Source organism: Rhinolophus ferrumequinum, chromosome 26 (genome assembly GCF_004115265.2).
Source record: "Rhinolophus ferrumequinum isolate MPI-CBG mRhiFer1 chromosome 26, mRhiFer1_v1.p, whole genome shotgun sequence".
Lineage (NCBI taxonomy): Eukaryota > Metazoa > Chordata > Mammalia > Chiroptera > Rhinolophidae > Rhinolophus > Rhinolophus ferrumequinum.
In genome coordinates this window covers 25,669,055-25,681,910 of record NC_046309.1, presented here as the reverse complement: position 1 = coordinate 25,681,910, position 12,856 = coordinate 25,669,055, and the positions used below count along the sequence as shown (strand labels likewise).

Below are 12,856 nucleotides of genomic sequence, written 5' to 3'. Positions count from 1 at the left end.
ACTAGATTGAAAAAAACAATGACTTGACCTCAAGCTGAGCTGCACCCTCTGTAACTAGACTGAAAACAATTACTTGACATGGGCCTGATGAGTCCTGGAAAAACACACTGTTCCCCAATATTCCCCAATTAAAAAAAATTATTCAATAAGTTCATGATTGCTTCAGTGCTAAAATCTTACTTAGCAGATTTTTGATGGCGTTTGAATCTTTGAATTTGAACATTTTAAGCCTTCAGGTCTGCCGAGGCTATTCTCTACTCTTAGAATTTAAGAAACTTATAAATATTACCATTCTATACCACAGAGACAGAAATCTGAAGAAAAAAAAACTATCTAAGAAGGAAATACATGCACTGTTCAGGCTAGAACAACCCTATTTTTTATTTATCTGCCCCAACTTATTGTCAGCGCATAATAATGATGCATAACATTCATTAGGCTCTTACTATACGTCAAACCATGGTAAGCACTTAATATTCACTATTTTACTTAATATACACAAGCATTAAGATATATACTATTTTTATCCCATTTTACAGATGAGGATATTCAGACACCTAGAAGCTGAGGACCTTGCCCTCAGTCTCACAGCCAGTGTGGCTGAGACGGGATCTAACCCAAGCCCATCTGACATCAATTCCACACCTTAAATAACTGCCAGTGTTTCTCACACTGGGGCTTACCAGCCCCCAGGGTTCTTATTTTCTGGATTCAGTGGGTTCTACAAAAGTTTTTACACTTAGTGTTTTCATATCTAATTAGTCTACAAAGAATTGATTTGCCAGTTATAAAGACAAACTTCTCCCAAGGAGAATGAAATTTTGGTTTCTTAAGTCAGCTTTTCTAAAGACTCAACCCAAGCAATGCTAGTGTGTCTTCGTAAGACTTCTTACATGAGAATTTTTGTCTTGTAAGTACCTACATTTTACTAAGTTTATGACCTGTGTATCATGCCATGTGGATACTCCTCCTTTCAAAAAAAGGGCAATCCACCTGTAGGAAGGTTATGCCAACTTACCAACTGAGCTTGCCTTAGAAATCCTACTCAGAATTTATTTTAGGCTATTAGATGCTTTGGTTTCCTAACAGATTTAATTAACTTGAGGATTCAAAAAAGTGTTAGTACTTCATTTTTTAGCTGGGTGTATGCCATAAAGTAACTAACATATTTTTGGTCTTATATCAGTTTTTTCTGATGAAAACATACATTAAAAACATATTATTTAATTTTCAGATGCTGGCTTAAAGCCAAGTACATTTATTAACAATTAAATCCTTTTGACAGGTCCACGTCTCAAAGAGTTACTGAAAATCAGACCAACTTACATCTTTCAAACATAGAAATCAGATCAACTTATATATTTCAAACAAACATATCTGGAACTAGGAAAAGAAGGAATATTTATTAGCAGACTGTGCAGTTGATTTGCTTATGCAATCTTTTATTAACTTTAATAAGACATTATGATTTCTTGAGCACAGTCATTCTTTAAAAACAGTGACTACGGTGGGCTTAACTAGGAATTATAAGGTGTGGAATTTATATTTGTGGAATTCAAAAACATTACCATTGACTAATACATATAATAATTCTTTTTAAAACTTTAAAAAATATTTTTATTAAAATACAGCTAATATACAGTGTTATATTAGTCTCAGGGGTACACCATAGTTATTCACATTTACATACCTAAAGAAGTGATCACCATGATAAGTCCAGCAACCATCTGACACCGTCCCACGCTATCACAATGTTATTGACTATATTCCCCACGCTGTACATTACATCCCCATGACTTACTTGTTTTATACCTGAAATTTGAACCTCTTATTCCCCTTCACCTTCCCCTCTTTTTAATTTTTCAATTACAGTTGACATTCAATATTATTTTATATTAATTTCAGGTGTACAGCATAGTGGTTAGACATTTGTACAATTTAAGAAATGGTCCCCCTGACTAGTCTAGTATCCACTTGGCACTATACATAGTTACTCGTATTACTATATTATTGACTATATTCCCTATGCTTTATTTTACATCACCATGACTATTTTGTAACTACCAATTTGTGCTTCTTAATCCTTTCATCTTTTTCTGCCTGCCTCCCAAACCCTTCGCATCTATCACCCCAATAAATCTGGTACCCATCTGACACTGTACATAGTATAATATTATTCACTATATTCCTAATGCTATATCCTACATCCCCATGAATACTTTGTAACAACCAATTTGCACTTCTTAACTCCTACCTCTCTTTCACTCACCCTCAAACTCCTTCCCATCTGGCAACCATCAATATGTTCTCTGTATCTATGAGTTTGTTTCTGTTTTGTTTGTTTGTTTATGCTGCTCTTTAGATTTCACACATAAGGAAAATCACATTGCATCTGTCTTTCACTATCTGACATACTTCACTCAACACAATATCCCCAGGTCCCTCCGTGCTGCCTCAGATGGCAAAAACCCATTCCCTCCCATGACCGAGCAATATTCCATTGTATATATGTACCACCTACTTTTTATCCATTCATCCATCAATGGGCACCCAGGCTGCCTCCACATCTTGGCCATTGTAGACAATGCCTTAGTGAACATATGGATGTACATGTCCCCTTGTGTGTACAACAAGTGGAGTAGTGTTTGGGTGTCTTCAGATAAATACCCAGAAGTGAGATTACTGGGTCCTTCTATGGCACTTGTTACAGTGACAAAGTTTGTTTTAAAGTCTATTTTGTCTGGTATAAGTATTGCTATCCCTGGTTTTTTTTTTTTTTCCTGCTGTTTTCCATTTTCGTGAAATTTTTTTTCCATCCCTTTACTTTCCATATGTGTGTGTTTTTCAATCTGAAGTGATTCTCTTGTAGGCAGCAAATGTAAGGGTTTTATTTTCTTATCCATTCAGCCCTATGTCTTTTGAGTGGAGTATTTAATCCATTTACATTGAAAGTAATTGTTGATAGATATGCAGCTATTGCCATTTTATTATTCATAATTTTAATTTTATTTTTTTTATCTTAAAAAAGTCCCTCTAACATTCCTTGTAATACTGATTTGGTGGTGATGAACTCTTTAACTTTTTCTTGACTAGGAAGCTCTTAATCTGTCCTTCAATTGTAAATGATAGGTTTGCTGGATAGGGTACTCTTGGTTGTGTTGAATATTTTGTGCCAATCCCTTCTGGCCTGCAAAGTTTCTGTTGAGAAATCAGCTGAAATCTTATGGGAACTCCCCTATAAGTTACTACTTGCCTTTCTCATGCTGCTTTTAGGATTCCCTCTTTGTCTTTAACCTTTGCCATTTTAATTATAATGTGTCTAGATATGGGCCTGTTTGGGTTCATCTTGTTTGGGACTCTGCACTTTCTGGACTTGTATGTGTATTTTCTTTACCAGGTTAGGGAAGTTTTCAGTCATTATTTCTTCAAATAGGTTCTCAATCCCTTGCTTTGTCTCTTCTCCTTCTGGTACCCTTATGATGTGAATGTTGGTACACTTGATGTTGTCCCAGAGGTCTCTTAAACTGTCCTCATTTTTTTTTTTTGGGGGGGGGATTCTTTTTCTCTTTTTGCTGTTCTTTTCCAAATCGCTGATTTGATCCTCTGCTTCATCTAAGTCTGCTGTTAATTCTAGTGCATTCTTCATTTCAGTTATTGTGTTCTTCACTTCGGACTGGTTTTTTGTTTTGGTTTCTATGTCTTTTTTATGTTTGCTATCTCTTTGTTGGAATTCTTACTAAGTTCCTTGAGCATCCCTAGAACCGTTGTTTTGAACTCTGTATCTGGTAGGTTGCTTGCCTCATTTTGTTTAGTTCTGTTTCTGGAGTTTTCACCTATTCTTTCATTTGGGACATATTTCTTTGTTTCCTCATTTTTGCTGCCTCTCTGTGTTTGTTTCTATGTATTAGGTAGATCTGCTATGTCTCCCAGTGTTGGCCAGGTAGGTGCCCTGTGGCACAGTCTCCCTGGTCACCTGTGTCAGGTGCTCTAGGAGTGTCCTTTGTGGCGGTTGTGTGTGTCCTCCTGTTATAGTTGGGCTTTGATTGGTATTGACACATCAGTAGGTAGGATTGACCCTCAGGTTGACTGTCTGTGGGGTTTTTCCACGTCTACAGCTTACAGGATGCTATGCGGGAGGCTTACCCCATTGACTGGGATTTGCCCCAGTGGGCTTTGGTGCTTTTGAGACTGTCCTTTGTGTGTGCCACTTGTGGGGTTATTTGGGTGGTGCTCTGCTGTAGTCTGAAGCCAACCTCCAGGTATGTTGGTTCTGGGGCTTCTTGGGATGGGCTTCAGTGCAGGCCTAAGTCACCCACTGCCTGTGACAAGTCAGGGGCTACTTGGTAAGAACTGCAAATTGTTCCGTGGTTTATTTTACAATGTCTGTGCTAACCCTGAAGGTGCATGGGAGAGGCCATGCTATGAACTGACGGTGGCTGCCACCATTACCGGATCTGGGATGCCAGGACACCCCAAGGTCTGCTGCCACCTGTCGGTTTCCTTGAAGTTCAGCCACTGATAAAGTCTCATGTGGTATGTGAGTTGGGTGAGGCAGGGTCTTAGGGAAGAGTTGTGGTCACTAGGTTAATGTAGACTCTGGTTTGCTGCCAGTGCTGAGCCTGGAGCTACTCAGCAAAAGTCTCAGAGCACATCGAGGCCAGTTGCCACCTGCCTGCGACCTTTGGACTCTGATAGGTTTTCAAGAAAGAGTGCAATGTGGGTGGGGCTGGCTGCTATTGGAGAAAGTGCTTCCAGCAGTTCAGGAGTTGAATGGGGCATGGTCCCAGTGAGTCAGCAGGGTGGAGCAGCAGAGTTCACTAGACCAATCAGATTCAGATTTGGCCAGAGGGGGCGGGCTCAACACAGGAAAGATGGTGCCTGACTGTATGGAAGGAGGATCTCTCACCAGGAAAATGCCAACTGTCCTCCAGCACTCATCTTGAAGCCACACAGTTCAGTGTGCCCCCCGTATGTCTCCAACGCCCCCCAAGTTGCTGTCCCTCCACTGGAGCCCAAGGTGAGTGCCTATGAGCGAGTGAATCTGTGCGTGGGCTGTTTAAGAGGATGCCTGGGTTTCCGACTCACCCATATGGTCAGAATCCCCACTGTTTTTCACAGCCAGATGTTGTGGGGGTCTCCTCTTCCCAGCACCAGTACTCTGGGCTGGGGAGGCCGATGTGGAGCTGGGGTCTCTTGCTCCTCCAGGGGGAAACTCCATGGACGAGATATCCCTCCCAGTTCTCAACCACCACACGGAGGTTTGGGGCCCATTTCGCGTCTCTACTTCTCCTACCAGTCTGGATGTGGCTTCTTCTTTATCCTTAGTTATAAAACTACTGTTCAACCAGACTTCAGATGGTTCTCCAGGTTGGTTGTGCTATAATTTAGCTGTAATTTTAATGTGTTCATGGAAAGAAGCAGGCACAGTGTTTATGTACTCTGCCATTTTGATTTCCTCTTTATATAATAATTCTTATTGACTAATAAGGCCAGTCTAAAAAGCATTTTTCTATGAATAATAGAACTTTACACGGAGCTGTAACAATTTTGTTAAGAGTAATTCTCTGCTTTGGTGCTTTAATTCTGGTTAGTTTTTGATTCACATGCTATATAAGTACCTACAATATCAAGGATATATTACTTTTGGGTCCAAAAAGACAGATGTGAGGCTAGCAGAACTGATCTCATTTTTCAGAATGCATTTAATTTTATGAACTAAAGGGACCAATCAGAAAACAAACACTTACTCAGTGAAGGTTGTGCCTCATAAGGACGCTGAACATTGTTTAAAAAGGGTTAGGATGAATAGGAGGTTAAAGCAATCTGGCTCTGTAGCTCAGCTTTATCATTTTCTTTTCTATTGATATTCCTTACTTTTTGAGAGTGATTTCTTTTGAATCCTAACCAGTTCTCTTGGTTCAGACCCATTATTTATTATTTATCTTAAATGGCATCATAGGATCTATTCTCGGAAGCTTTATTAGCCCTAGATTTACATGCTTTTAAGGCTGTGTTTATGTCTTGTACAAAATCCATTCCTGTTGACTTTGGAGGCATTTCCTTTAGACAGAACTTAGATGTATCTGCTTTGTCTGGGCGCCCTGGTGTTCCACAGCACTGACCTTGAGTGGTGCTGGGTTGGGCAGGGTGTGGAGCAAGAAACTCTGGATCCTTTCGCCCTCTGAACTTCTCTCATATAAAATACAGGATGTCAAGTAAAGATTGAAGTTCAGCGAGCAAATAAATTGAATTTGTTTGCTAATTCTGGTCACCCTACTATAGATTCTTCATATGTAAAATGTGGATAATAATGCTCCCTACCTCTTAGGCTTGCTTAAAACATGGTGCATATGTGTATATGTTTTATTTTAAGTAGCAACCCTTGTTAGGTAACTTGTCCAAGATGATGCTCGAGTATTAGAGCGAGTGTTCTGATTCCAGAGCTCCAGCCTCCATATTGCCTCACGGAGATGACGTCGATAGCTAAGGACCCATGAGTAAAGTAGCCAGCAATAATGTAAACATTATGTTAAAGATATCAACATACTTGCCATATGCCAATTTTTTATTAATAAACACCAGGAAGCTTACTATCTATATCTGCCCTTCTATGTTTATTTAAGGCTGAAAATCAAATTCAGGGAAGTAGAAATTTCTCATAATTCTAGTAAGTCTATTTTTTAAAGTCATTAATTCAAACATATCACAGAATATTTGAACTTTGAAATCTATCACTCTTTCAAAGTGGACTCTAGAGAAATTAGCAATGCATAACAATGGAACTTAGGTATTTAATTTCTTCCTCTTTGTTCAATATTTGCCTATTGTTCCACAGCGACATCCAAGTATCTTAGCATGGCATTTCAGGCTCTCCAGATCTGCTGAGACTTGGGTTTGCAGCCTCAGCTCCTAGTACTTCTCAGTCATGAGCCCCACCCAGATATTCTTTCCATTTCAGTATGTTTCTTAGTCTTATAGTCCCTTCATTGTGGAAAGTTTTTTCCCTATCTCAACCCTGGGAAATCTTTATCTTCCATTCAAACACCCAGTTGTTTTATGACACATCCTTTCTCTCAGCTCACTAGCCCTTTGGCTGATTTTCCTATCACACCACCTCACATAGAGCTTGCCTCACCGTTAGTTATATTTCACTAGTCTCCCTAAAATTTAGTTTCTTGTGATCAGGGGCTTCTTTGTCTTATTCTTTTCTATGTATAACTTAGTACCTACAACAGTACTTTTCCCACATAATTTCCATAATAAATTATCTATTAAGACAAATTTAGCCCAATAGTACATAGGAATAGTGTTCTCAAACTTACAGTGCCATTCCTTGAAATACTGTGAATCTACCGAGAAAGACTGTTGCTTTGGGCAGCTCACAGTGACTACCGGTTATGTTCTTGACATTTAAAACAACATTTTCCTCGTTGTTTAAAAAAATAATACATATTCTTTTTGGAAAGCTTGTGAAATAAAGACACACACAAAGGGAAAAAAGTCATTGGTAAATTACTTTCCAAGGGTGGTGGCTGTTCTGCTGCTTTTTTTTTTTCTTCTAAATACAAATACTGTGTGTGTGTGTGTGTGTGTGTGTGTCAGAAATTCTCAACAGAGACAACTTGTCCTATGGAAAGGTAGATCAGGATGTAAGGGTGAACACAAGTGGGTTTGAACCCCCAAACTTAGCACTTCATGACTGTGTGACCCTGGGTTAGGCCCTTCATCTCTCTGAGGCCCAGTTTCTCATCTGAAAAATAGGAATACTAATACTGCTTTTTTATTCCTATATGAGGTTTTGGAAGACCAGATTACAAAACATTTGACAGTATTTTGCACATTAGCAAATACTATATGCCTGGTTTTTATTAGTATGTTAAACTGTACCAAAGATGAGTCTATGGATACACAGAGCAATCAGATTGAATCCTAAGTAATAGTTCAATTTGGATTTGTGCCTAGCCCTATTACCTAAGGTACAGATGACTTTTACTTCACTAAAGGGAAAGGAATTGACTTTTACTGAGCACCAACTACCTGCCAGGTTCCCTGCGATCTGCCTTACATTTGTCTTCCCATCGCACCCTTTTACATATGACAGAACCTAAATTCAATGAGCAAAGCCACTGGAATCACAAGATTAAAACTAAGGTGGGTCTCAGTTCAAATCCCATGTGCTGTGTTTACTAAAGTAAGAGGTCCCTTTTGGGGAAAGTTGTTTTTTTATCTTTTTTGTTTTGTTTTGTTTTGTTTTTAATTTAATTCCTTTCATTCTTACTATGGAATTTCCAGTAATGGAATGGCAGTGTTTGTTTGGATACATGGATTATTTTGACATAGATTCTCTTAGGAAAGGTAAAAGAAGTTGTAGTGATTATTTCATCTAGAGAAAAGAGTAGACTAATTTAAAAGCCATTTTCAAGCCCCTGAAAGGGAACAAATGGTGGATATCAACCAAGTACTTTTTGTTTGTAATTTACCTAAACCTGTCTTAAAATATAATTTAGAAGTTTCATAGCATGCCTCCTTTAGACCTAAGAAAGAACTGCTGAGAGAAGCTGTAGAATGTCTTTCTTGATAGAGTGGTTGAATTAAACAAGGTAGATTTATCTTTATAGGGCTTATGAATAGTCCTATTTGGAGCTAGAAAACCAGTCTTAATCAAGGATGAGTTTCGAGTAAACATGAAGGAAAGAAACATCATCACAAATTCTGCTAAAGCTGATTAAAATAAAATGATATAACAGCACAGGAGATCTAAAATGATATTACCATGCAGAGACACATGAGGGTGCTCTAACCAGCTGCTATAATAAATGAATTAAACTGCTTGAATATTAGGAAAAAATTAAGAACTTTTGTGAATGGCAGTGTTGAATTCCAATTTATAGCATTGGTCAAATAGAAGAATTTTGGAATAGATGTTTTTTTCTTTTTAATAAAATGTATTGGTCCCCATCATCACCACCATTTTAAAAAGTAGATAGTCATATTGGAAAATTTGGGAAATACTGTGAAGCACAAAGAAGAAATAAAAATGAACTAATGTTGCTGTCAGCCCTGGGAGGCTGGGGTTTTCTAGAGCCAGGCCAGTTGGAGGCTTAGCTCAGGAGACCTGCCTTCAAACACAAGCCCAGCCTGTTCTCATTTTGATTCCACAGACCTTCTGCTTGTTTGAAGGGGGAGTAGAGACTGGGGGTCTAATGACCGCAAGAAGAGAATTAGAGACGCATGTTTATCTCAATACATTTACTCTCATTAAAGTTCATATTCACTGACATCATGCATCTCCTTGAAAAAGTCTGCCCACCCACCATTAATTAAAGCCACATTTTAAAAAGTCAGTGCGTGCACTTCTATTCCAATGAAAAGTAGCCTCGTTGGTTTTGCAGAGTAGGCAGGAGAATATCTGAGGCCTGACAGCTCTACACAGTGAGGAATCATGTGATTTACATTACAAGTCATGTTTATTCAGAGCCTACAAGATAATAGCTAAGATCTGTTGCCTTGAAGAGTTGAAACATTCAATATCTAATGACCTATTTAGCAAAAGTAACATTTATTTTGATGAGTCATCATTCTTTTGGATGCAATGTATGACCATATGCCTTTATCTTTACAAATAATCTGAGAGATCTAACTATATTTCCTGCTTGAATAATTAAGCAGCACATTTCTATCAAAGACACCACATTTTATAACTTATGCAAGTAGTATCAATGTCAAAATAAAGGTCAATGTAAATTTTCCTTTATCCAAACTATTGTACAAACAGTAATTACCAATAGTTGTAGGATTGCACAACTGAAGTCTATATTCTTGGCAGTAGTCACTATAAATTCATAAATTCATGAAAATAAGGAATGTTGATTTTTAAAGTTCAGGAAAGGTACTATTTGTAAACAGTTCAGGTCACACTCATCTTATTCCATGTGCTAAGCAAGAGTTCTTTCCTTCTAACTTCCGTTAAATACGATTTTGTCTCTCCATGAACCTAGTAATAGAGTTTTCATCCAAACAGATCTGCATTGTTTTCTATTCTTTTTCATATCAAAGCCCCCTTATAAAGATTTTATTGATCTTTATATATTAATATCAAGCACATTTTAGTTTTGTGTTGACAAAAGACAAATTATGGTTATCTCTTCTCATTGGCAATTAGATTATTCTGGAATCATTCTAACCAAATATTTGATTAGCCCAGCCAGTGTATGCTTTTTACCAAGGCATAATGTGCAGCATTCAGATTCTCTAGTTATTCTGGTCATGCCACCATGCACAGACATGGCTCATCAATGGATATAAACAGTCACTGAAATGGTTTACTCCTAGGCCACAGCACCCCTGGAGTTGAAACCTGAGGTCTAATCCTGACTTTTCTACTGACTTTCCATGTGACCTTGAACACCTGAGGGCTTATTTCCTTATCTAATTAATGGGGGAGGGGGAAGAGAGTGAATACTGACCAGGTGCCCACGGCCCAGGAGGTTAGTCAGGACTACAGGATAAGGAGCTAGAGCACCCCTTTGGGGCCATGTCTTCCCCTGGTCCACTTACTCATCCAGTACCAGAAGCCCCAAGTTGTGCATGGTTCTAAAAAGAGCACCCCTGAATCTAGAAGAAGCCAGTAAGCCATGCCTGGTGAGTTGCTTTCGTGATAAGTTTGAGAGAAGACCTTCCGGGCCTTGATATCCCTTAGATACAAACATTCAACGTCCTATTGGTATGTGGGATGAGGCACTAGCCTCATCCCACAGATTATATCTTCCGTCTAGATGATACAGTACCCAGAGGGACCATAAAACATTTGACTCTACACAAGGCCAAAAGCAATGGGTGGACTCCTGCATTTCAGCTGTGGGAAGGAAGGTGGAGTGCGGGTGGGAACATTTCAACCCAGTTGGTGGTGTTCTTTAGAGCAAACAGCAAGGGGCTGGGGGACGGGGGAAGGTGTGAGTACATGGCATTTTTTGGACTCTAGGAAAGGGAGAGAAGCTCAGCTAAGGCGGCGCGTGCAGAACGGGTGCCGTGCGCCCTACCTTCCGGCCGGCTCTGTTGTTGTGCACGTTCATCAGCGCTCTGGCGTCCTTGCCCTTCCGCTCCTTGGCGTCCACGAACGCCCGCGCAAACTTGATCCCATAGTCAATGTTGTCACTGCAGCCGCCCCAGTCGAAAGTGCCCTTGCTGTCCTTGGCGGTCCCCTTCTTCTTGGGATCACAGGAACAGGATTTTAATTCTCCTTGGCTACAGGCCCTGGTGACGGCAAATACAACTCCAGCTGAGGAGATGGCGTAAACAAAGGCAGATTCCCGACTACCTGAAACGAAAATGCTTTGCTTAAAAGTGCTCTGGAGTTGCTAGCACCGAACAACTTTCACATGATGGCTGCTTGACACTTGGGCTGCCTCTGAGGTACTTGGAGACTAGGCAAAAAGCTACGGAAGGAGTCTTCTCTAGAGCCCAGGCTCTTTCTTTAATACAAAGCATCGCCAGCCAATACAAGCTGTTGTCAATTGAGATAACCTGTATGACAACTATCCTTATAATAAATAGACTTATACTTTGGAAAATGCCGCTAAAGCCTGCCTCGTCCTGCCCTGGCTTCACATTCGTCTCATGCACGTGCTTGCTTTAATCTAGACTGGTGCACATCTTAGAAAGAGGAGCAGAACATCTCTGAGCCTCCCTTTCTGCTGTAACAGTCCGAGTTCTATAATTGTATCATTTCATGGGGTATTTTGGTATTCCTGCTACAACAGCTCCCTTTGGAAAGGCCTCCCAAGCCTCCAGGCGCCACTGAGGACACTCATAGGCATTTACATGATCGAGACTGAAATACTAAATTCAAAGAAATCCAGGGGCTGAGGTGGAAAGAGAATTCAAGGCAGCAAGCAGCGCCCGCACTAACACTGGAGAGAGAGTGTTGGCTTGGCATCAACTTTCACAAGTAATCGAGCGATTGTTGAAGGCACTATGCAATATCCTAGAGTTACACACTATGTCTAACTATTAAGGTGAATTTACTTTCTTCTGAAACACCTGCACTAATCACTGGTATTGGGTAAAAGACAGTGGAAAGCTTTTCTTTGGTTTTTTGGAAGGAAACAAATTTACCGCCTATAATTAGACTTGGGCAAGAACCCTTTGGGGTGCTTTCTTAGAATTGTTCTTTATTAGTGCATAGGCTCCTTTCACTTACAGGCTGAAAGGTACATATTTCAGTGCAATAACTACATTAAATTATTTTAATAATCTGTAGTAACTCATAACACGGTGTTGTGGTACAGTGACAGATATAAGGCTCTTTAGGGTCCGTGCGCACCTCATTTTTCAAGTGGAGCTGTATTTCATTGTTATTAGCAGGCCTTTTTATTAATGGTTGCTGCAGCAAATACATTAACAATCAAAATAGAAGCTGAATAACCTCATGCCAACGCGAGGCAGAGAACGGAGAGCCATTTGGTGATTCAATATGTCAAGACGAGTGTGACTTTTTGAACCACACAGCTGGGAGAACAAACCACCTTTTCGCATCGAAGCCCTGCTTGGTTCCGTTTGTCATTCAGTGCTAAAATTTATTATACACCCCTTGCAATATTTGCTCTGCTAGTCTCATTATTAAAAATCAGGAAAACATATCTACACCATATTAAATGGCACTTACCTCAGCCTTCAAAAAATATCTCCCTCGAAACCTCTAACCATCATAAAAAGGAATCAATCATGCCCTGTAGTTAGGTAAAATCAATTATATGAATATTTGCCATAGGTAGCAGGTAGCGCTCTCCAGAGAGAAATGTGATGGTCATAGGAGCTGTTTTAGAGTCCCAGATTATATTATAAGGATCACAGATTT

At 39.6% G+C, this 12,856-nt stretch overlaps 1 protein-coding gene across 1 annotated transcript in view; it reads right to left on the bottom strand.

Moving 5' to 3' along the window:
• The window catches only part of WNT2 (Wnt family member 2), a 49,855-nt gene that overhangs the window by 30,807 nt on the left and 6,192 nt on the right, over positions 1–12,856 (bottom strand). Inside the window, exon 3 of the mRNA XM_033098691.1 lies at positions 11,040–11,317. Within this exon, the coding sequence (XP_032954582.1) occupies positions 11,040–11,317 (278 nt within the window). The remainder of the gene's footprint in view (positions 1–11,039; positions 11,318–12,856) is intronic.